Genomic DNA, 25975 nt, shown 5'->3' with positions numbered 1-25975 from the left:
AGCAAAGAAGGTAGATCGATGAAAGAATGTCACGAAACAATGTGTATGGCCTACTATATTCCCACAAAATCAGCACAAATTTATCTAAGACAATTTATGCTATTCTAAGACAATTTATTAATGCTAGCTACTGTCAAAGTAGAACATTAATTGGATATAGAGCACCAAATAATACCCTTAATGATACAAAGTTTCACTGGTGGCGAACGTGTTTTTGCATCTGGTTGATGTGTTCAGTCCTCTTATACCCCTAATGTTGTTTGCTATTGCCAGGGAGTGTTTTTAATTGCAACATTTAGAATGACTCAGATACAGTTGCTACATGGTAAAGTGGACGTAATGAGGACAGCCTAAATGTCCAAGTAATCAAAAGTACAAAACACTGGAGTCACCAGAAGATAGGTGGCTTCATTCCCCAAGTGGCCAAAAAACAAACTTGTCAACGGATTGCTATGCGACTATGTGTACGCTTGCCTGTGACCTGGTCAACCTGTTTTTCGACCATAGTCTCACCATGCCTACAAAGTGATGAAAGTTAAAGGGACACTAAAGGTTACCAGAAAGTCAAGTTAAAGTGATAAAGCAATGCTCTAGAACGTCTAAGGCGTCAATGCAATCGCGAACAGAGCTTTAGTAACCGAGAAATTGAGGTAAATGCACGACACGATTTGAGACCCCCAGCCGCATTCCGGTACTAGCCCGATGACGAAAGCACTCCTCACCATAATTTATGTCACTAGTACTCAACTACTCGTATTAAAAAGATCACTTCATTAGATTATAAGACGGAAGAAAATGCTACTTGTCTACTTCTATTCGGTTCTAAGAAAAAAATAACATTTTGACGTTACCCTTGAGTAGGATGAGTGATCGAAAGGTTTCATTTTCGCTCGACTGTGCGCGCTCGACTTCGCGCCGCGCGCGCTTTGGAGTTTCAGTTGTTTCTTTATCGCGTCGTGCTGCGGTGGTCCTGCTGGCTCGCGAAACTTGCATTTGGAACAAGCAGCAAGAATGCCACGTCCATGTGTTGTCGTGGGATGCGCGAACGGTCCGTGGAACTAGGCCAAGGGCAGTTGCAGCGGCGAATCCAACGTTACTTATCACTGTGTGCCAACGAGTGAACCTCACCGTTCGAAATGGTTGAAGTGCCGTACCTCTGCCACAACGCGCTGGCAAAGAGCCGAAAAATCACGTAATGTGCTCGCTGCACTTTCGTCCAGAGGATTACGAGTTCAACGCCGACTTACTGAAGTCGCGTGAAGTGCCTTTCAAAGCAGGCCGTCGTCGTAGTACCGTATTTACTCGCATAATGATCGCACTCGCGTAATGATCGCACCCCTAAATTTTGTCATCAAAATTCGATTTTTTTTATTTCCCGTGTAATGATCGCACCCTGAACTTGCCGCAGCGATATGTCGTGTGCCAAGTCTAGCTAATAATGATCGCGCTTACCATCTGTCGAATGCTACGCGAACGACTCGTCTGCACGCACCAAACATGCTTAAGTAGATGCCTCATTTCATTACTTTCATCACTTTCCGCACTTCCATGGCAAAAAGACGTACAACCAAACTTGCCTTTATTATGGGTAGGCTTTATAATGGTTGTGGTCAACAAAAACAAAAAAGGCGCCTTTCGATTTTTTTCATCTGCACTCGTGAGCACGCAACAAATCGCGCGCGGCAATGATAGTAGCCACGTTTACACTGATACGTTAAAAGTGTACCCTATTCATACGCCGACACTTTTAACACAGCTAAGATATTCGCCTACCCTTAGCGGAAACGTGCCGTGTTAGGATAATAGTGAAGACAGATGCCGCAGTTTCCGCAGCACGCCGGCCATGTGTTTCTATGTCACTGGCAGCTAAGCATGCCCATCTCTGTTTCTGTCCCCTCAAAGTGGACATGGCTACGTTATTGCCGCAAACTTGCCGATATTAACGATATTATTCATCACTGATACGGAAGAAACTGTTTCAATGCACGTAATGTACTCACGAGAAGAAAAAAAAAAGATCGCGTTCGGCGCGCTCGGCTTGCTCCGCCGGCCGCCATTTTTGTTTTGGTGTCCCGCACCCGCATTCCGCAGCAAACGCGGGACGAAAAAAAAAAATTTTTTTCTCGCGGGAAATTTAACTCGCGTAATGATCGCACCCCTGAATTTGCATCAATTTTTCTGACAAAAAAGTGCGATCATTATGCGAGTAAATACGGTAGTACGCAACGACGCCGGCAGCGCGATCCCTCAACAGCACATCACGTTCATCAGTGCTTAAATCGCTGAACTCGAGCCCAGCATCGCGAGCTAATGTGTCGTTGTCAGGGTCATCCATTGCAACCAGCGTCGAAGTTGGCGTCATAAAATAAAGAACCAGCTTATCGTTGTGCGCTTTCCCTTCCGCTAGCCACCATAGTTCCGCTTTCGCGCTGCTGTCGGCTCTGTCTTGGCTCTGTTTCTGGCCGCGCGTTTGCGTTTTGTGCAGAAAATCCGTAGCGCCGTCTGCGGGAGCCGTTTTACTCACCGACGGCGCAACGACACTGTGAGACCATGACGTCAATACTCCTCGATCGGAGGGCGGGTGATTTGAATTGCGCTAGAGGTACACGGACGCTTCAGAACGCATTTTCTCTTAAAGTAAGTCTCTTCTTCGCATGAAACAAGCGTTTCGAGGTTTCTGGGATGGTATTTCAACAATCCACGTTGACTTAATATTAACCTTTAGTGTCCCTTTAAGGCAACGTGTACGCCAAATCTATATCCCTTGGAAACTTGAAACGGAGGTCGACTGTGCTCTGATAGCTAAATAACTTTGGGTTTCTTCACAACAGTGATTGTCTGGCACTCCCCTCACTTAATCACCGTCTTTGTTGGCTCAGACACTGAAAATGGAATTGGCACCACTTCAAGCTGTTTGATGATCCTGAGCGACAAAAATCAAAGAAGTCGCCTGGATCTGTGTCACTATTTAACACGTAAAGGAACAAATCCTAGACCATATGACGAACAATGCGGCCTTTACAACTCGACATCTTGGCTTGGCTTGTCCTGTGTTTAGCGCATGGTCAGCAACTACTGGATTTACTAGGATCTACTTGTTTCAGTTTTGAGGAGACCCTGGTGACAATGCTGATGACACATCAAACAAAAATTTAGCTCTTTCTGTCCGACTATGTGGCTAAATTAGCTGGCGATTGTGCAGTTATCGAAGGGTTCATGGTAAGGTGCATGAATTTTCGGTCATCTTTATACATTAGGTCTCTGACACCAGTGGTCGTGCTGCGAAGCTGTCCGAAAACTACAGCATGCCTGAATTATCGGTAAGTGACTATACTAGTCCATTTGGCAGTGGAGATTAAGATTACTTCTTGTACTGATCTTCTACTGATCTCTTGGAGGATGAAAAATTGGCAGTTCTGACTGAAGCGTAAAGCAGCAACAATAATTGCTAGCATAACATAAGCTACTTGCATTACGGTTCACATTATTTCATGCAGTCTAAGTTGCAGTACACATTCGCAGGCAGATGAAAACAATTTGCACATCACTGTCTGGCTGAACTCAGAACTTTGTACATAGTTTGCAGAGTTTGACGTATGCACAGCACATCACTATACTTTTGCAAGAGATTTTCAAGAGGATTTTACAACAGCTCGATATAGAAAATAATTTTACATATCAGAGTTTGACATATCTGGGATCTACTGCTGCAGCATCGTCATATCTTCATTACGTTACACTTTGCAACTCATCTATATTGTTATGCAGGCAAAAAAAATCCAACCTTGGTCAGTTCTTTGAGCTTTGCTTCAGGGGGTGGCCGCTTGGGGTCTAGCCGCGCTAGGTCTGGAACCTGCATGGATAACAAATGAAATCATCACAAGGAATTTCAGGATGGCATCCAATTTAAATTTTCAGATAGCGGTGCACTTCTTGCTGCATACATACAAGTAATGTACAGGGTGTTTCACTTAACTTGGGCCAAACCTTAAAAATATGCAAATGCCACATAGCTGGACTGAACCAAGGTAACGTTGCTTGCTGTCGTTTGGAGATACTCCGATTATTTTTTGCATTATGCCCAATTATATAATTAGTCTTAATTAATCAACTTCTCAATTATTATAATTAGATGAAAAGTGTAAACAAGAAAATTGTAGAGCAACGTGATAAACTCCAGATACAGCTTTCTGTTGCTCAATACGTGCTAGATAAGTGTTTTTCCGAGCGTGAAAGAAGCCCACGAATACATGCCAAAGTGCTGCGCGACTGGCCGCTCGAGGCATTTTGTGTGTATTCACACTTAAGTAAGACTAATTATCTAATTAGGCGTAATGCAAAAATTAGCTATCTCCAAGCGACGGCAAACAACATTACCTAGGTTCTGTAGAGCTACGTAGCAGTTGCATATTTTTAATGTTTGGCCAAAGTTAAGTGAAACACCCTGTATATTCAAAAGGAGAGATGTGAACATGCACCTATGTTTCCACAAGAAGCATTCTAGGCGCATTTTCTGAGAACCGCGGTTTTTATGCACTGGCCATGTCCCAGTTACCCAAATGCTGTCACATAATTCACGACTTCACAATCAGCCAATATCATCATCATCATCATCATCATCAGCCTGGTTACGCCCACTGCAGGGCAAAGGCCCCTCTCATACTTCTCCAACTACCCCGGTCATGTACTAATTGTGGCCATGTTGTCCCTGCAAACTTCTTAATCTCATCCGCCTAAGCAACTTTCTGCCGCCTCCTGCTACACTTCCCTTCCCTTGGAATCCAGTCCATAACCCTTATCGATTATCTTCCCTCCTCAGCCAATATACCATCAAATTATTGTGTTATCAGTAACAGAAGCTCACAGATCATGCGAACATCACTAACCATGCATCCCTGTACAGCTTGCACACCTAATTAATATCCCTACATCGGCTGTTTTTTGATGTACTGCTCTTGATTGAGAAGCCAGAAAGCTTAAATTTACTGATAGCACTGCTTAAATCAAGCAGCCTCGAAATGCATTGAAAACACAATGGGTGAACCAAAATTTTGAAGTTGTTTCAACTGAATGGCGTATTAAAATATGTTAAAAGCCTCAACGCTCATGAGGCATTAATTTAATTACTTGACACTCTCACTTGAATGCATGGTTACATCCTATTGCTTGTTTTCTCCCACCAAAGGCCGTAGGTTCGACTCCTACCAATAGTCATGGGTTCGACCATCAATGATGGCACCATCAATTTTGGTGCCATTGAATTTTGGTCCCACCACGCAGATTACCTTTAAAACAGGGTGTGCGGCTGCGTATGTGATCAGCTGTGCTTACAGCCATGCGCAGCTACGGCCGAGATGCGCGCCAATTAAACCCCACCCCCCCTGCCCCGTCCCGCATGCTTGATCGCGTTACCGCGAGCGAGCTCCCCTTCCCCTCTTTCCCTTTGCTTGCGCGGGAAGGCGGCACTCGTCAAGTCGCCATCTTTCTTCTCTCACCCTCGCACACTTTCACTCACACCTACAGCACACAGTGAGCAGGGTGCGATAGGATCTTATCGCACTTGGACTTTATACAGAACATGATGCAGCTCCCATTCGGCGGTCGCTCTTCCCACGCCGCGCGCGACTTGAGAGGTGCACTGCAAACAGCCGCTTGTAATTAAATCATCTGACCAGCTGTGTCCGTGAAAGTTTCCATTTATTGTCTTGGCATTCCTTTACGGTGGGAGTGAAATTTCAATATAATGAAATGGCATACAAACACACTTCGTTATATAGAGGTTCTAAATGCATCGTGTTCTATGGACAAGAGGTTATGAAAAGTTAAATACTTCATTATATCAAAAATTTCGTTATACTGAAGTGCATTGTATCGAGGTTTAACTGTATTGAAACAGTATGGACCTAAGATACTACATTGCAGCACTCCAGACGAAGTGCCTTTTAATTGAAGATGTGGTGTTATCAGTAGAAATATATTGCTGGCTGTGACTAAGGTGATATTAGAGGATTCGACAAGCTGCATATGAATGCCGTAGAATTCTAAATTTTGTACAAGCAGATTTCTATTAGGGGAATTAAATGCCTTTGTAAGGTCTATAAATATACCTAATATACACTTCCTCTCTTCAATCTTCTACAGTATAAATTCTTTTTGATTAAGGAGTGCCAGTTGTGTGGAATAGTTCTTACAAAAGCCAAATTGAAATTCTGCCACTATGTTGTGCTTATCGGAAAAAGAGATGAATCAAGAATAAAGAGCCTTTTCGAAAATTGTGGAAAACATAGACAGGATTAAAACTGGTCTACAATTCGCTAAATCATTTCTGTCCTTCTGTTTATACAAGACACAAACTTTTTCCTTCTCAAGTTTAACAGGGAATATGGAATCGGAAGTGCAAAGGTTGATTACATCAACAATTACATCTTGGCAATTACATCTGCAACAAATTTAACGGGGCATACCTGAATTCCAAAAACATCACAACAACAACTGCCTATTAAGCTGCACAATTAGCAGGCAAATCTCAGCCTATGAAACACGATTCAAGTACACCGTATCAGCATAGTTGCCTTTCAAATACCCTAAAGTGTTTCCTGGAGTCAGAGAAAAAGACAGGTTTACAAGGTACTCGCTGAACATATCGGCTAGTTCGGCACTTTGAACTGCTTGGCCATTAACAATAATTTCATGCATAGTATTATTCCTCCTACCGAGCACTGAGTTGAGCTTTCCCCAAGCTACAATCGTGTTTTTTTAGCCCTCTGAAAACATATTACTTTGTTTCTTTAGCGTGCTGAATTTATTTACTTAAACGATTACGATATTTTAAATATTCCTGAAGAGGGGTCACGAAGCAAAATGACTTTGTTGTACATTGAAGTGCAACAAATTGTCCATCTCAACCATTAAAAAATGTGGTTGAGATGGACAAAGGAGCTGCGAAAGACTTGAGGGATGTGTTACCAACTGCTGCTTCCCCATTTGCCATATCTCAAAAAGTGTGGTATGTCCGTGCAGAATGGCTGGCACCTGTAAGCCACTGTGCTTCGTGAAATGTCGTCATTGACGGTGCCTAAGGCCAAAAAGAGCAGGGGCTTCAGGTGCCACGGGGGAGAGCTAGTGATCTGTTACGTGAGACCCCAAAATTTCCTGTTGCTTGCACTTGGTCAATGTGCGGCACGCATGTTAAACAAAAGCTACAGATTGTTTACAGATTGGGAACATTTTCTTACAGCCCTTAAAAAGTGCTTCAGCACCCACTTACTTCCCAAACCTAGCACACAAGCCATATAACCTATAAGACGAAACAGATGAACAAGCACGAGAAAGCACGCACCTTCCAGAGTTTCAAACATTCTTTCCGAAGGTTGCTCTGCCTCCCATCATACAACTCACTGCACAAGGCAAAAAGAAAAGCACAATCGTTAGACATGATGGGGGTTACAACACCGAAGATGCCACTAAGTTTGTGCGTTCAACAAGCTGTGACAGGAACACTACAAAGCACGTCAAAATGTGTCGGTGACAATTGCAGCAATGCGACAGTGACAACAAATGCCTTACAAATTCTATGCTGCACACAGCCAGAGGAAGAACAAAACCACAAAAGAGAGAACACATTACAAGCAGTTTGATGAAAAGTTCACAGCCCCAAGAGCGATAGCTAGTACAACTCTCAGGAGCCAGTGCTTTTGATCCTTTTGTTTGGCATATATTAACCCTTTCAGGGGCGATTTTTTTCGCCATATGCAACTGCCCAGGGTCGATTTTTTTTATTGCAGATTCAAATTCTTCTGAGGGACCTATTTAGAAAAAAATTTACCATAATATTTTTAGGGTGACCGTAATGTGAGAAAAAAATATGTTGCGTTGGTATATATGCACTGTTTACCGTATTTACTCGCGTAATGAACCCACCTTTTTTCCAGATAAGTTGACATAAATTTGGGGGGAGGGTTCATTACGCGGGGAAAAAAAATTTAGATATTTTTTAGGTCGAAATTTCATGTCACAATGAAGATAGGAAAATCGCAATCCCAACCTTACCTTTATAGTAAAAACACGTACGCGATGAATGTGAATTAAAAATTCATTTTTATTTTCATGCTGCTGGCTGCTTATGGTCTGTCTCACTCGGGCTCGCTATCTGAATCCACGCTTCCACTCATATCGCTTGCGACTTCGTCGGCGTCGTCGTCTTCCCACAGCGCGTCGTCTTCACTGCCGTCGAGGCTGTTGGAGATGCCAGTCTTTTTGAAGCTGCGGACGACCATCTCGCTGGGAATCACACTCCATGCTTCTAGAATCCATCGACAGAGCATGTCGATGGTGGGCCTTCTAATCTTACCTGCGGGAGTCAGGTCGTGGTTTCCCGCGGCCATCCACTCTGTATAGAGCCGGCGCACGTTGTCCTTAAAGGGCTTATTAATGGAAACATCAAGGGGCTGCAGCACTGATGTCAAGCCACCTGGGATGATAGCGAGGTCCGTGCGTAACTCGCTCATTCGGCAGCGGACATTTTTTTTTAGATGGCCGCGGAAGCTGTCCATAACAAGCAGCGATGGCAGGAGAAGAGCCCCGGGCCGCCGTCCCCAGACTGTTTTCAGCCAGTCGGACACCAGCTCGGCCGACATCCACCCTTTCTCCTGGGCGCGAATGTGGATACCGGCAGGAAGAGTTCCCTTTGGCAGAGTCTTTCTTTTGAAGACGACGAACGGCGGCAGCTTCCTGCCGTCCGCTGTTACAGCTAACATCACGGTGCACCGCTGCTTCTCGGCGCCCGTCGTCTTAACCTGCACACTTTTCGCACCTTTCATATCGACAGTGCTTTTTCTTGGCATGTCAAAGTTTATAGGCGTCTGGTCCGCGTTCCCGATTTGCGACAGCAGGAACTTTTTGTCCTCACGGATCCGAATGACAAAGCGGTGGAAATCACGCACTTTGTCCCCACAGTCTGCCGGCAGCCGCTGGCATAACATAGTACGCCTTCTGAGGCACAACACGTTCCGGCGCATGAAACGAGTCGTCCAACCACTGCTCGCCTTAAATTCACTCGCGGCAATGCCGTGACTTCTTGCAGTGGCCCGCGCGTGATTCTGTATCAGCTCGTGGGATACGGCACATCCTTCGTTGCGGAGCCTCTTCACATAGCTCAGAACTTCTTCCTCGACGCGAGGAAACTTGCCCTGCTTCGGCCCGCGAAAGGCCCGGCGATCTTTCTTCGTCGCTCTGAGTTCCTCTTGTTGATTCCTCCAGTAGCGCACACGCACGGGGTCTACACTAAAATGCCGTCCAGCCGTGCGATTGCCATGCTCCAAAGCATGCTCCACGACTTTGAGCTTAAAACCGGCCGTGTAGCTAGCGTAACGCCCCATCGCACAACGCGCAGAAAATGCACAGCACGCACGAAATAATGCAAAGGTCGTAGCGAAGCACTTAAACAGCAACAAAATAGGACTGGCGAAATGGCGACCGACGCTGTCCAAGTGCGTTGTCTTTACTTCGTTCTGCCGCCGCCGCGCATGCATGGCGCTATAAGCAGAGATAACGCGAACATGCTGAACACCGACCCTGCGGGCGGGTGCGCGTTATTTACGCAACGTAAAAAAAAAAAAAAATTCAATTTTCGACGACAAAAGTGGGGGGTGGGTTCATTACGCGAGTGGGTTCATTACGCGAGTAAATACGGTATTCATGGATAACAACAATAAAAAAGGAAATAAACTTATAAGAATGAAAAAATTTGATGCATTGTTATACACATAGTTCAAGGCTTAGAAAATGTGCATACGAGAATACTTCAGAAGTCTCAAATGTTCCTGCTCTTACACTAATATTTACGTCCGTAGCATAATTAAAGTGCGTAGGTGAGCGCACTCAAGAAAACCATGTGGTTGTGTGCCCGTCAGAAAAGCAAAACGTGTGACAAACTTCTGCTAACCTTCACCTTATCACGAATCAGAAGCGATTAGTTTTCGCAAGTCTCCCAAAAAAAGAATTAGAAAGAAAGAAAGAAAGAAAGAAGAAAGAAAGAAAGAAAGAAAGAAGAAAGAAAGAAAGAAAGAAAGGAAATGCATGCACGGTGGCAACCTTCATATGTGCACCGCCGTGAGCAATAAAAAAGCGAGTAACAGGCAGTCGCCCTTTAGTAACGAGATAGCCATCAGTTTTGCGAGTGCAAGAAGCCGAAACCGTCCGCAGAACAAAACCCAAACTAACCACCGCCCGCCCGCCCGAACGACAATGCGCGAGCAGTAATACGTAGACGCACCGGAGCAAACAAACTAGCTCTAAAGAAACCATGCAACGATAATCAAGAAAAGGAGGTACAAAAAAAAAAAATTTCGTGTGTTCCCGCAGAGCAGCAGCACATGCCAGGAAGCATGCTTTTTAAATGTACAGACTTCACCGTGAATATACGGCATTGACCATTTTGTAGTTGTTCATGGTGCCATATATTTACGTCATTTACTTACGTCATATATTTACGTTAACTGCAACGAAAAAGAGGCACTACTGAGCTGGTGCACCATGTCAAGTGTTTTTGTCTTCTTCATTACTGCAGACCCCTGTCCTTCCTTATTGCCGAGGAATAATCTTTCAATATGGCCCAATGAAGCTGCAACAAGTTTCCTTTTTTCTTTTCTTTTTTTCAACAAGTAAACATTTGACATAGCAGTGCTGCCAGTTATGTTAGACATGTCACGTAAAGTGCATTCTTCTCATCTTTCCTAGCAACTGTCTACTTTTTGGAAGGATGAGCAGGTAATGCAATTACGTATACTTGAACTACTTGTGACACCACAAGAAGAGAACTCACCTGTTCTGTGCAAAGGCCCTGATCTTCATGAGATGTGTGACTTGGGCACGCCCTAGCCTAGATGTGCAAGAAGGGAATTGCAAGAGAATAAGACAAGAACACAGAACGAGAGAGAGTTAATGTATTCATCTGAACCTAACACACACCCTTTCTTCAGAGAAAAATGAATCCAAAAATTGCCTACACATTACAACCAGGCATGAAACCAAAACTGTGTTCTCAGTGTTGGCAACAGCCTATCATCAAAGGTGTCAGACGTAGCGTCATCACCATCATCAGATGGCGACAGAGACTGTTTTTGCACTGGTTTTCATGAAGCTTGCTGTGGGCACATTTTGTGTTCAACTACATTCTGGAGCGGTATTCACAATCGCTTTCGGAGGTACTACCCCTTTCGTGAAATTGTGCACGACTCGGCACTAGATGGTCAGCGTATAAGGCCGACAGCATTTCTGGCACCGTGCCAAGCTCGTTGTCTGCAGACAGTGCCAGGAACGCTATCGGTCATATACTTCGACAAGTCCAATGCAGAGTCACAAAATCTCACCAAAGTGATAGCAGTGTCTGTAGTGATCGCTCGAGAATGTTGCCCCTGCGTGCTTCTTATCTGTGGGCAATGAAGCGGTAATGGCGATGACGGCATGCTGCTTTCATAATGAAAGCTCATTTAAAGAAAAAATTCCCTTCTGCAAAGACAAATTCTGCATGCCTCGTTTTTTTCTGATCGCAAATGTGGGGGGCATGCTACAGCTTAAACCATTTACCATTTATAGTGCGCAACTGGCTACAAGACGGCATTTTCTGACTCCTGTTTACCCTCCCAGAGAACTCCATGTATATGCATACTGCTTACATTGCAGCTGTGCGAGACGAAATACCAATTATAATGTGGCTTCCACAGAAAAATCCCGCGAACAAGCACAGTAGCAAGCATGCTTCTCAATGAGGTGTGCCAGCCGATGGAAGAGGAGAGCAACGAGGGCGATGCAGAGGAGGAGGAGGAGCACGAGACGAGGAGCGAGTGAACGAATGACCGGAAAAAAAAGCAGCGGCAGCGCTATGCTGGCGCTCGGTGGTTGCCTAGGCAATGGAGAAGCTTTGTGCTCAGCTGCTGCTTATCAGCGATGTGCTCTGCACTGAACGCAGCTTCAGTTTCTGTGCACCCATTACGATGTGCGTCGTTGTGATGTGCATATGCCATGCATGCGACCTTGACTGCTGTCAGTTTAAGCAGTGTTCTGCAAATTTAGTTTGGAACTATTAGGCTTTATGAGCACTTGTGAGCCTCAGCCATTCCTACCAGTGTGCACACATATAGGCTTGGTAGGCGTGCACAGTAGTTGCCACGACTGATCGCCTGAGAAACCAAACTCTACTTTACACGTGCTGCTGTCAGTTCAGACCGTGCGCACGATCGCATGTGCAATCTCCATGCAACTGTCTGTGGGTACAAACATACCAAGGGTAAGAATCCTGCAACGGCATGCAGGCCCTCAAGATGAGTTGAGCTACTCCGTTGTTCTGTGCTTGTTCAATGCTATATGGTGCAAGGTGCCTGTTGAAGGGTGAAGTTGTGAATATAGACTTTTTTGCTTCCTTGTCGCGTAACCGGCCATTTATTTCAAAATGGCATCCTCCATGGGATAATAAACATGACTCATCGATATGATAACATGATAACATATGACTCATAGAGTCATGTTGAAAAGAAAAGAATGTGTGTTGATTTGGAGAACTGAACTTCTTCGAGTAAGAAGTATTTTGCAATACAGTGCAATGTGTCGAAACGTAAAAATAAGAGAAGCAAAAATGAGCAGTGAAATCCGCCTGTGTGTAGTTTAGCCAACTTTCATTACAGCACAAAATGTTTTTTTTTTTTCTGATAAACTGTCTTCCTGAAACAAAATTTTTGCGTGGTCTTCATACAAACAGATCATTTTCAAGCAAAAAAAGAAATGGGTATTCTTTGCAAGCCCATTTTCTTAAATATTTTTGCTGTCCTTCAAGGGTAAGGGAAAATAAAGCACTTCTCACAACAGTAAACATGAAGAGACACTTATTTTCTCCATGTAGATAGTGCCTTCAGATGCTAATTGTGGTATTAAAAAGGAAAATAGGCTTATCACATCAGAAATTAATGTATTTGAGCTGTCCTTTGGATCTGAAGAGCATGCAGACTCAGTTTAAAGAAGTGCATGTTAGGTACTGGTACAGTTTTATCTCAATATAACGAAAATGGATATAACAAATTATTGCATAAAGAGAAGTAAATCTAAAATGCGGCTGGTTAACATCTGCATGCAAGAAATAGATTCTTGTGACAAATGTAATGAAGGTACAGTCGAATCTCGTCAATACTTTAAATAGTTTAATTTGGTTTGTATTAGGAACACCTGCATCTCGGCATCAGCCAACACTGTTTTTTCGAGCTCAAGCTCTTGCAAAGAAGGGGCAGCACGCTTCCTTTCCCCTTCATCCATCAATGCGTAGATCCTTTCTGTTCTCGTCCTTGCGCTCCGTGCGCATTCGCCCCACACACTATTTGAGGCATCCTCGTGGTCCCTAGGGGCCGCAGGAACATAAAAAAAAATCAGGCAGTCGTAACCCTTAAGGGCTAAGCTCGCTGCAGGCACATCCAAAAATGCTCTGGATGCCTGACAGTACACTTAGTAAGCATATCGGTGCTTGTACTGTGACAGGAGATGGTGGGTGCACGCATGTAACAGGCTAATACCAGTGCCGCATACACGTACAAATTACGGTAGATCTAGACTGGATTACTGCATACAAACACTATACAACCTCTTAAAAGCTCACATTAATTTCAATGCCCTACTCGGCACGTTTAAATCGGAGGTGCGTGATTACCTGAGAAGCAATGAACTTTTTCTCTTTTCTCCTGGCCGCTACATTTCTTGCACTGTTGATGCATTCTGTGATAGTGTCCACCATGTATGCTGCGTCTGTATCAAACACGTTCGTTTCTTCTTCATAATGTCTGTATGTATTTACAATTGTTAGAATTTGTGAAAATCCACTGCCTGTTGCTCTCTGTAGGCCCCCAGGTCCCGTCAAGCTGTCTGCAACAGCTTTTTGCCTGGGGGCCCCCAACTAGTGTGTTGGAAATAAAGTGGATTCTGATTCTGATGCATAATGAATGAATACATACTGTACCCGTGACAATTGCCTCTTCCCACACTTGTCATACTTTACCTACTTTCGGGTGTGCTTCACCGCGTAACACTGCTGTACCGAGGCGAAGCTGACTTTCGGGAACCGGAATTATGCAACGAACTGTTCCTTCTGAGCTTCGCAGCCAATCGCAAGGACCACAAAGGTGGAGCCAGTGCCATTGCCGACAGCGGCAAATTCTTCCAATGAAAAACACGGCACAGAACGGCAAGAAGCTTAGTAGAGAAAGTTGAAGCAGCAAGGCCTAGCGCTGCTGCGGTGGTGGCTACGGCTGCCAGCAGATCTGCATGTGAGGGCGCCGGTTCGAGGCGGCGAGGTAATCAAAATGGCGGCGGTGGTGGCTTTAATTAATGCCGTTTCTGACCTGCGGTCACGGCAAAAAGTCCGGAAAATCGGTCGGCGGAGGGTTCTTGCATCCGAAATTTCACACTTTCTTATATATAGGCGCTATGGGACACGTGGGGGTGCCGCAAAGCCGTCCGAATTAGAATTATAGGGCATTCGGAGAGTCGGTCGTTGAGTGCGCACTGTTGACTCCTCCAGCCGACGACATGGCGTGAAAGACAATTTCTTACGGTTTCTCTCTGTTACCCGAGCCAGCATTACTGCGACTTTCGTTCCCTTTAAATAAAATTACAGCAAATTTCACAAATTTCCTGAGTTTTCCCTGAGTATTTCCAGAGTATTAAATATCTAGGCGAATTCCCGGTTTTCCCGGTTGGTAGACACCCTGGACAATGGCCTCAGCAGTGCACCAAATCACACGGTGGCGTCTCCAACCAGCATTGCTCTGACCCCACCACAGACGAAAGGCTTAGGAGAAACCCTTCAACGCTGCACGTGAAAAAAAAAATGTGGCAGAAATTTCACCCTCCCTCAAATGGTGAGCTCGCCGTGTCTGCGCCCCGCCGTAATGCCCCAGCCACACTAGTGGCAAAACGCACGGCGAGAGTGATCGGTATGGGTCGGTTTTTCGTGGCTCGCTGCAGTGGCAAGCGAGCCGCGAGCGGACGAGACCAATAAGAGTGGTCCCTACAGTGAGGTAAGCGCAGGAAAGTGGTAGCACATGGATCTGCCCAACCGCTCTATTCATACTCGCATCTGGTTTAGCCGGACCGCTTGTTTCGTACTATTATCTGCTTGCGTCAACTAGTTCACACTTGTTTTTTTACAATGATGCGTTTAAACGGAGATGTCCCTAGGGAAAGGTTGTTGGAGACAGTGTGCCATATCCAATTCTGTACGACAAGACAGAGCCTGAATACAAGGACGTGAAGGCGACACCCAGTGCCTCATACTCCTTGTCTTTTGAATGCGGCGATGCCGCAACAGAAGGGAGCCAACCAGCATGATTATTATCAACGGCAATGATTTCGTCATCTCGATAAGACATGACTTGCGTTAAGAATGCAGGGATGAAGAAGGTAAACACAGTGCCGATCTGCCAGCAGAGGAAGGAAAAAACACGTGAGCACACAGAGGGATGCAGCAGCGGAGGCCCAGTACTAGCCATGGCAACTCCGACAGTAGGTGGCAGAGGTACTGTATTTACTCGATTCTAACGAGCACCCGTTTTCCGCGACCAAAAAAAGGAAAGAAAAATGCTCTCGATTGTAACGCGCATCCATTCACCATGACCTAAAAAAAAAAAAGTATCTTACAGTACCGCGCACCTCATTCTTTCATACATAAATATGACTTTCTCTCATTTGGAGGAAAAGGATTTACTCCTAATGCGCTAAAGGTGCGATAAATAAAAATATGTCAGTTTCGCCCGAAAGGCGAAGCATCGATTACGATAGCAATTTAGTAGACAGCTATACAAAAAGTAAGGATAGTAGTTTTATCAGCCATATAAACTTTTAAACATTCACTTACTAGCTAAATAACAAGCATGGTGTGATGCGAGCACAAGCAAACATGAACACGTCTCACTCAATGACTGCGCAAAGTCTTTATCAAAACGCTGGAGCGAGGTGGTACAGTAGCAGGAGCCAGGGAATTGACGTTTGTGTGTCCTCTCACTTCAACGCGAACTAAGCGACGAGAACACAGCGCGGTGCGCCTAGATGCATACTCTTGTCTCGGTCGCAGATCGCTTTCAAGATGGGGGCCACGCGGCCGTGCCTTACGTAGCAGCCGCCGGTGTGGAACACCCATCCTGTTTGCACCAGTCCCACACGCAACTTTTGGGAACTCCGAACACCCGTGATGTGGCCTGATTTCCGTTCGTCTCTGCACACGTGATAGCTTTCCTTTTAATTGCGGCATCGTGATCAACTCGGCATGTCCTTGCAGTCGACACTTCCATGCTGATAGAGCAAACGCAGAAAACGGAAAGACAGATGGTGCACTAACCAAAGTCAAAGGAAGCATTGCCTAAGCACGTGTCCTGCAGCACATGGAGGAAGCTACCGCAGCTAGGCTCGAAGCGCGTACGAGGCGGCCACTTTGATATGCCGATGGCAATATGGTGATGCAGATTTAGGGTTGTACTCGATTCTAAAGTGCACGCAATGTATTTGCCCATTTTATCTGGAAAAAATGTGCGTTATATTCGAGTAAATACGGTAATTAGTGCCATCCAGCAAGCTGGCGGGAAAGCAAATCCACTTCCCTTCCGCCCATCCTCGCAACTGCGCACCTCTCACCCTCCCTCTCAACTTCCTCGTAACTCCCTCATCTTCGACGGTCTTTGCGTGCGTGCACTTCTGCGCCAGTGCCGCCAGCCTCGCCAGTCTCACCAGCCTGGTACCTGCTTAGCCCGCTCCTTGAAGTTTCGTTTCCTGCCATTATCTTGAAGCAAGTGTTGGCCGGCTTGGGCAGTTTCGTGGTCCTTGCTCGCTGTGTACTTGCGCACTGCGATAGTTCCTGACTTGCACTGTTTACGCATCGCGCTATGGTGAATGAATAATTAAAAAACAAGTCCTTCTTTTAATTTGAAGTCTGTTTCATTTGAACAAATTTTTGGGCCCCTTCTAGCTCCGATTATTGAGATTCGACTGTGTTTCCATGTTTGCTGCAACTTCGTTATAACGAGCTTCAATTGTATTCCGAGACGTGCACCAGAACTGTAGTTCAATGACGAGTTGCGTTTGTGACCAAGTCATGTCCCTGACCAATTGCTGCCAGAAGCCTAGCACACGCACCCACCTGTCATTTGACTCGCGGATGTACTTCGCGAAGACAGCATCGTCGTTGATGACTTCCAGGGGCACAACCTCAACTATGTCAAGCTCGCTCATGACACTTGAAATCTCCTTGAAGCGACAGGACAGCTCGTACATGTAGTCCTCGATGTCCTTGGTGTCCGGCCGGCGCCACTTGCAGACGATGTACCTGCACATTCCCAAAATTAGCGGTTCTTTACTTGTCCCAAGTCGGAGAGCAGTCAGAGGACAACTCCAAGAATAACTCCAGCTTTGTATGACAAGCTTTACAACACACAATTAAGATGCGCACTGTTAGGAGATAGAAAGCAATATGAGGATTAGCAATATTTTGGCAGAAATTAGGGAGCTTTAGGAGAGGGACGCCCGAGCCTAGGGTCCCCCTAATGAATAACACCTCGCCACTGCAGATGTGCTAAACGCAAACCTTGGTGTTTGAATTATTACGTGGGTGTCCCTAAGCCTTGTATAAACAAACATGGTGGTATCCATCCTGATGACACCTCCTACCTAGCACCAAATCTGACTTGATTTCTGAGTAACTGGTAACATTTGTGACAAACCAATCCTGATAAACATTATCACTTAAATAAAGAACATTAAACAACAAATCACTACTGTTTTTGAGATTGTTTGTCGATCAAGAGCTCACATCCTTGAAGCAAGATGCTTTCGGCTCGTGTAGCCTAATTTGGAATTGCCTCGGCTGATTGTGCAGCTGCTTTTCGTTGCTTTCAACAAGAAAACCAAGGCTGCCTTTGTGGAAAATGTCTCAAAGACAGATTATTTGTCTAAGCACTGCCTCTCTGGCAATTATTACTTCACGCAATAATTGTAGCATTAGCACGACGGTCACAATAAAGGTGACATTTGTCCCATCATCTTTCTTGCAGCTGTCATCTTAACACTATGGTTATTGCTTTAGGTATGAACTGACTAGCTTGATATGAACCTTTGACCTTTCACATAAGGCCATAACAAATGCACGTGCTACAATAATTCGTTATATATACATTTTTAGAACTTTCTTCTGCAGCCACAACAGCACTGCAAATGCTTTATGCTATTGCGAATCTGGAACCGTACACAAAAGGGCATTCACTTTAAGTAACCCTTGAACACAAAGTCGTCACTGTATGATGGGGAAGAACTAAAGTTTGGCATCTCAAGTCTGATGCCAACAGCCCAAAAATTGTCCCCTCAATGTTATGTTCATGTTAATGCTACACAAAGATTATTGTAGTACAGTTAAACCTCAATATAACAAACTTCAATACAGTCAAACCCGTCTATATCGAACCCGTTTACATTGAGTTATTCTATATATCGAACCATTTCTGGACACGGTGTAGTTACAATGAGTATATACTACAGCAAAAATTACGCTTACATCGAACAAAAATAGCAGAGACTCTCGATATATCAAACGTCAAGGGGCGGAAAAGTGCCCCCAGAAGTTGGCTTTTCCTCGCGGTAGCAAGTAAACCTGGTGGCGCAACTCCATCCAACCGCTCTCCCTACCGTGACCGCGCTGCCTCGGGTGAGCTGTCGACACCCCTCTGCAAAAAATGATCCTGGCCCACCCGCAGCGCTTGCTCAGACAGCCAATCAGAGGCTCTTGTGCTCTCGTCGTGCAATATGGCGAAAGTGCGAGTTGTCTCGCTGCTTTTCTGGTTCATTGTGTGTGCGCCTTGTGGGCCTTCTCCCGCAGAGTTGCCGTGATGAAGCGGCAGAATTTGCCTTTTGTCGTGAAGCTCAAGATCATAAATCGGGTTGAACGCAGTGAGAAGTCGGATGTCCCCGCAGCGTGCAAGATTCCAAGGAGCAGTCCCGCAGTCACCAGTCCTGTGAAAAATTCTATTATAGTGCCAATACCTATGTGGGATGTATGACCACGTGTTAACCATGTCCCATTATAAACCACTGTTATGTTGTTATTAAAGGTAGGGTCCATCTCCCTGTAAACATTGCACACTGCCACCATAGCATCAGAAAAAATATTGGCAGCAGCTGTCCCACTGGCAGGTCTGAACTCAGCCTTAAGGTGTTTCTGAGATGTTTTATGATGCAACCCTCTATGGGACACATTCCTTATTGACCAGAAATTGGTCAAAGCTGTTGCCCCTTCGCCAATACTTTAACAGCCGGTACAGCTCTCATATTCACATAAAAATTTTCCATCGTTCCTTTCGTGGCGATGACCACCCCTTTGCGACAGCGCTGCAAAACGCACACGTCAGTATCATTTGCGCTGCTAATCCATGTCTTGTTCCCAGGTGACCTGAAAGTCCCGGTTGGGAGCACTGCTGGCACTTGGATTTGCTGAGAAGGGCATTCACAGCAGTCATTTGAACGATGAGAAAATCCTCCGCTTGTTCCGTACCGGCAAGCACCTCGCCTTCACCTGCCAGTTCCATTTTCCGCGCAGTCGCCGACACTGAACTTAGTTTGCTTGCACTTTCGCGGCGACCTCCCGGGATGCTTCGGCCAATACAAAACGTAGCTCAAGGCGCGCCTGAATGGTGCCGCCCGTACTTGTAGACGGTGTAGCAACATCGTACAAAGTGCCAAGACGATAATCGGGCACATCTGAGACACGATCGCTGGATGCCTCCGACGATGTGGCACATGGCACGACAAGCTCAACAGTGATACTGCTGCTCGCATGAGATGTTTTGCCCGTGTAAGAAGTGCCAGAGGACGACTCCTCAACATCGTCGACACAAGTAGGTATTCCGCCCGCATGTGAAGTGCTCGGCGGTGGCTCCTGAACGACATCATCAGCACGCGTACACATCCTGCCCACATGTGGAGCCCTCGGCTGCGTGTCTGTGACTTCTGCGCTATGCTGCACAGTACTGCCACGCGATCTTGAAGCAGTCTTTTTCACCGTCGGCAATTTTCACTTATGAGTGCTGTAAGCATGAGCCGTCTTGTACTTTAGCGGTAACCGACCCATGGTCACCAGTAAACTTCCACAGCTACACCCCGCAAGCACTGATGAATGCGTCGAGCTGATATGTCCAGAGTAGCGTATCACAACACAAACCGGCTTCCGAAACTATGCTCCCCACACACTGACAGCGAGCCAATATGTCCAGAGGCGCATATCACAACACAAGTCAGCTGCGTTTGCAAGTACTAATGAATGCGTCGAGCTGATATGCCCAGAGTAGCGTATCACAACACAAACCAGCTTCCGAAGCTATGGTCCTCACACACTGATGGCGAGCCGACATGTCCAGAGGCGCATATCGCAACGCAAATCAGCCAAATTCCGCAAGTACTGATGAATGCGTCGAGCCGATATGCACAGAAAAGCGTATCACAACACAACCCAGCTTCCGAAACTATGCTCCTCATGCAATGACAGCGAGCCGATATGTAGACAGGCATATATCACAACACAAGTCAGCTACGTTTGGCAAGTACTGGCGATCCTGGCAAGCTGAGATGCGAGGAGGCGCTTATCACTTGTGGAGTCCACTGCTGAAACTACGCTCTGTACGTGCTTGCGAACAATGCGAGGCGATTGTCAGACGCGCGAGTCATGGGCAATATGAAATGTAAGCTTCTGAAACTATACACCGCACATACAGACAAACATCGCATGCCGAGAGGCACCGCCTGCACGTGGCAGTGCAGTAGCAGAAGACGAGCATCACCGAGACCAATGGTGAAGCTCCAATTGACCACGTGATGGGCGTGGCCAATCGGAGGCCTTGGAATGGCCTTGAATCATTTGCTTTTTGTGAGCTTGCTTCTGAATGGAGGAGGTGGCTAGCATGGCAAACTTAAAGATGGAGAAATGCGGTTTCTAACACGGGCAAAATGACGGAACTCGGTTGCGCCATTGCGGAGATATTGTGGCTTGAAAAACGCCATTTTTTCGCGATTTCCGCGGAACTTTCTCGTCACATTGGCTGCTACAAAAACTTTTTTGAGCACTTCTACGCAGTTTTCAGCGTTCATATTTTGGAATCAGATAAAGAAAAGAGTTATAGAAACGGAATATGTGCTTTTAAAAAAAATAAATTTTTTGGTTATTTTTCGCGACACGAAAGCCGTGTCCCCCCTTAATCAGCAGCTCTCCACAATGGCGTCTCGTAGCCCCAGCATCGCTTAGAAATGTTAAATACCATTTTTGAACTAATCAAACAACTTGTAGCTCTGCACATCTATCGAGCACACCCAACTTTTCCTTTTAACATATCTTCACCCATAACCAAGTTCACCATGCAAATAGCTGCACATTTTTCTATGTTTTAAACTTGCCTTTCAGAATTTGCAGGTCGACTCGTGTTTGGCTTGAAGATGCAGACGTGCCTGAATGCCCGGTACATCAGGTAAATTAGACCGATACTGTACACAGTGAAGATGTCGAACAGCTTGCAGACAAAGTGACCTCCTAAACAAAAAAGGCCAACAGAGAGCGATTTGAAAAAGCAGACTGATGAAAACATGCTCCACATGATCTCCCCAATTCTGCTTCTTCCTCTTAATGTTAAGCAGAATACCTCTACACATTTCGCCTCTAAGCATTAGTCTTCAATCTTTTACTTCATAGTAATCAGTGGACTATATACAGTGGAATCCTGTTAGTGCGAACCTGTTGAATTTGAACTTCTGGTTCATTTAAGCTGACGCTGTGGTTCTATCTGGATTATGTCTAGTTCAATGCGTCATAACGCCTCATGATTCAAATGCGCAACATGCAGTGCCACCGACCGTACTCCTAGCAAAGCACTAGCTCGCACAGCGGCGCTTTCGACCCAGCAGTGTGGCCGTGCATTAGCTGCTGCTTCCGTCCCTGTTGCAAGTGCCGTATTTTGGTGCATGTAACCAGCAACAAAATTTTTGTAAGTTTGACAATAAAGTCGGGGTGAAGGTCACATTCGAATTTTGCCTTGATATGCGGCTTCACAGCAGCTAAAATTTCGCCTAGAGGTGTGGCTTCACTGTAGTACACCGCGGTGAAGCCAAACTTCCCGAACTCGTCATTCGTGTTCAGTGCGCATGTGCCGCCTAACGCCACGCTACAGATAGTTCCTCTATCGAATGAGCTGCCTTTAGTTCGAACTAAATTTGATTTTCACAAATTTTAGGGCTTCGAGTTCGAATTATTGAGATTCAACTGTATACCGAAGTACACTGTATCACCAACTATGTACTGTGCAGCAAAAGCTAGGGCTTGTGTCATCCAGTCATTATTGAGAACTGGCATTGTTTTTCAGAGAAAGGAGGAGGGCTTTCCCACTGTGTCCAATTCTCTGTGAAACTCCCTTTCAGTCTGTGCCACATGGACGGCAATGGGAGACCGAAATCGGAGATATGTATTACTACTTTAGTTGCCTTTACTGGTCGGCTGACATGACCCACAGCATCTACCGCACTGCACCAAGTTCGGTGACATGTTTGCAAGTAAATTTACTTGCCCTGCTGCATTTTTTTTTCACAAAAACGAAAGGTAAAAAACAAAAAGCTGAATGAACAAACAGAGCTCACCTGTTCTCAAGATAGAGAGTGCCATGTAGAATTGGCACAGGTAAAGTTGTTTAGACAATATTTCTTGGATGTTTTCCTGGCCCTCGACTGAGAAGCCCTGCAACAAAACAAAATTAAAAGGTGACGTTGTTACAGGGGTGTTTGAAATCTTTCTCAACTTAATTAAATTGAAAAAGAGGATTCACTAAGCCATTTTGAATTGTGCGTCGATAAAGAGCTTTAGTAAATGACTCGGCTTGCATATCTTTACTTGGCTTGTTCAGTGTAATATTTATGTTTAAATACAAACCAGAACACAGTTTTTCCCAACTCTCTCTCCCAATTTGGAAGCTTTTTTGCTTTGCACGTGCAAAAAAAAGAAAAAGAGAATGTGCCAATAAACATTCTTTAATACAAAAGAGAGACAGTGGAGAAGTTAGTGTTCTTTATAGGGATATAATAAATAAGGCCAATGTATTGCTGTTTTTATTCACGATGATTTTTAGGGCACAAAGAAATTTTACACCAATGGACAAGAATGGAGATTTTGCGCTAACTTTTGTAATAGCCAATTCACCCAGAGGGTGCCAAATTCAAACAAACATCTAAAAAATGAATATTTCTTTGGCATAAATAAGAAACACTATTCGTATGAGAAAGAAATTGCATAACATTTTTCAGGCAGATTGGCAATGGTCAAGCCCAACCACTATGAAGTTACGAGATTTAGGATAATTAGCCCATTAGCTGCTACTATGCAGACATGTATATGTGTACCTCCAGAAGGGCCATAGAGCTCTGAGAACACCTACGCTAAAGCATTAAAATCAAAGCCAAAAATAGTCACACTGTGGTGATGGTGAAAAACACAGCTACAAGAACTATGAATCACAAAACTAACTCTTTATTGGGTGAACCTGTGCCCAGCAAAGCAAATAACACTGAAAGCACAATGATAGGGGAGAGCGCAGTCGGCGATCTTCGAAATTTGAGCAGCAGGTCAAGCGCATTGGCTTTTACACATGACTCGTCGAAGGTTCTACATTTGCGGACAACTTTTCTTGGCTATGAAGCTGTTACAATGGTTGAGGGCGGAGGCAACATCTCCTCCCGTAGTGAATGAGACAGTCGTACCAGCCGAAGAACGTCAGATTTATTCATGCTCGGAAATATAAAAGAAAAGGTAAGGGGAGAGGGAAGGTGTGTTAGAAAGACTGCACACATGCGCACTAGAGGAAATGGCTTGCTTGTCAAGTTCATGGGTTACCACATTTCTTCACCCTTAGTAACCAAAACGCACAACAGGTTTCTTTGATCATGCGGAGCGACGTAGCTCCTGTGGTTGCGCTTCTGGTATTCTCCCGGATCATTCAGCTGCCCTTGGTTCCTTTAATACCGGGGAAACTGTTGTAGGAAGCCTCGACAGGTTGATGGCTGCTGGGGTTTCATCTATGCTCAGCTTACAACTTTGATCCAAGTGGCGGCGGACAAGCCCGTCCAGTCTTAACATCAAGGAGGCAAGCACCGGAAGTAGCTTCCACAGTGCCCAGGGACCACTTATCGCCAGCTCCGTAATTTCGCACATAGACATAGTCTCACGGTGCAAAGTTCCAGCTCGAGTTATTCGCTGCTTTGGTAGGGCAGGCTCTGGAAGGAAAAAACATGTCCAGTCTTGTGCGCAACCGTTAACTTAATAGCATCTCTGAAGGAGAAGGGCCTGCTTGGTGTGGTGCGTTACGATAATCGCACAACACCCGGGCCAACGATGTTATGAGGCAACCGCCTCCTATCTTCTTCAAGCCTTCTTTGACAGTGTGCATGGCTCGCTCGGCTAGGCCATTACTCTGGGTGTGATAGGGAGGTGTCCGAATATGCACAATTCCATTTCGCTTCATAAACTGCTCAAACTCGCATGCTGTGAATGACGTCCCATTGCCTGATACCATCGTGTGCGGTATGCCAAAACGGTTAAATATCGTCCTGAAGGCATTAATGGTGCTGTGACACAGGAACCACCTCAATTCACTTTGTGTGTGAATCGACAACTACCACTATCATTTTCCCTTTTATTGGTCCTGCATAGTCTATATACAAGTGCAACCACTTTTCGCGCTTATCGGGCCAACTTACTGGTTCTTTCACCTGAGGCATCGGTAACGTTTGTACGCAATTGTGGCATGTCACAGCAATGCGCTCGATGTCATGCTCTAAGCCTGGCCACCAAAATAAAGACCTGGCTTTTGCCTTCATAGCGGGCACGCCTTGGTGGGCTGCAGGTAGTAGCTTTAGCAGCTTCCCTCGTGCATCTGTTGGCACTACAAGGCGATGACACCAGTAGAGCACTTCTTCAGTAACAGACAGCTCATTCCACTTTTTGCAGAACTCTGGCATTTCTTTCATTTCTGTGTCAAAACTGCATGGCCAACCTTTCCGTGTGTACTTGCGTACCTGTGAGAGTACCTCATCAGCGATGGCAAGTGCTTCGAGTTCCTTTAACAGCATGGCAGGCTGATCCTACTGGTCCAAGGTCAGTACGATTTGGGCCTCATCCTCCTGGTCCACTTCCCCCTGTAATGGTTGAGGTAAGCGGCTCAGAGCACCGGCATTACACATGAATTTTCCAGGCTTATGTTGCAACCGATATAGGTAGGCCCCGAGTATGATAGCCCATCGCTGAATGCAGGCAGTGGCCATAACCGGCGTTTGTCTGTCCACTCTTAGGAGACCCAACAATGGCTGGTGGTCAGTTATTAGTGTGAATTGCCTGCCCAGCAGATAATCTCGGAATCTCGTGACACCATAGACAAGAGCTAATGCCTCATGCTCAATCTGCGAATAATTCTTTTCCGCAGCAGTGAGCGTCCGAGATCGGAATCCTAGGGGCTGATACTGTCCTGTAATTCGATGGAATAAGACCGCTCCCACGCCGTAGGGTGATGCATAAGCCTCCAAAAATAGCTCTCTTGCAGAGTCGATGAGAGTCAGCACCGAAGCGGAACACAATGCGGCTTTAGCCTAAGGGAATGCGAATGCATCATCCTCAGGCCCTTCCCAAGACCATTTCCATTTCTTTTCCAGTAGTCAGTATAAGGGGCTGAGGAGCGTGGACAGATTAAGCAAGAATTTGTTATAAAAAGTAAGCATGCCCAAAAAGGACCGCAGCTCGGTAACTTTTCGAGGAGTTGGAGCCAGCTTAATTGCTCGATGTTCTTCTATGATGAGTGCAGCCCTGCCGCATCAATTCTGTGTCCTAGATATGTAACGGACGCATTGCCTAGTCGGCACTTGTCCACCCGGAGCTTGATGC

General features: G+C 45.5%; 1 protein-coding gene across 2 annotated transcripts in view; it reads right to left on the bottom strand.

Moving 5' to 3' along the window:
* Cmtr1 (Cap methyltransferase 1) overlaps positions 1–25975 on the bottom strand; it is a 93261-nt gene that overhangs the window by 17521 nt on the left and 49765 nt on the right. For both annotated transcript variants that reach the window (XM_050181306.3, XM_050181307.3), the window contains 6 exons: positions 22690–22786; positions 21460–21592; positions 17168–17353; positions 10823–10879; positions 7340–7397; positions 3785–3853 (listed from right to left, as the gene is read on the bottom strand). In XM_050181306.3, coding sequence (XP_050037263.2) covers positions 3785–3853; positions 7340–7397; positions 10823–10879; positions 17168–17353; positions 21460–21592; positions 22690–22786 — 600 coding nt within the window. The remainder of the gene's footprint in view (positions 1–3784; positions 3854–7339; positions 7398–10822; positions 10880–17167; positions 17354–21459; positions 21593–22689; positions 22787–25975) is intronic.

The sequence above is a fragment of the Dermacentor andersoni genome, chromosome 7, assembly GCF_023375885.2.
Source record: "Dermacentor andersoni chromosome 7, qqDerAnde1_hic_scaffold, whole genome shotgun sequence".
Lineage (NCBI taxonomy): Eukaryota > Metazoa > Arthropoda > Arachnida > Ixodida > Ixodidae > Dermacentor > Dermacentor andersoni.
The sequence above is the reverse complement of the archived record's forward strand: the minus strand, read 5'-3'. Positions and strand labels throughout refer to the sequence as shown.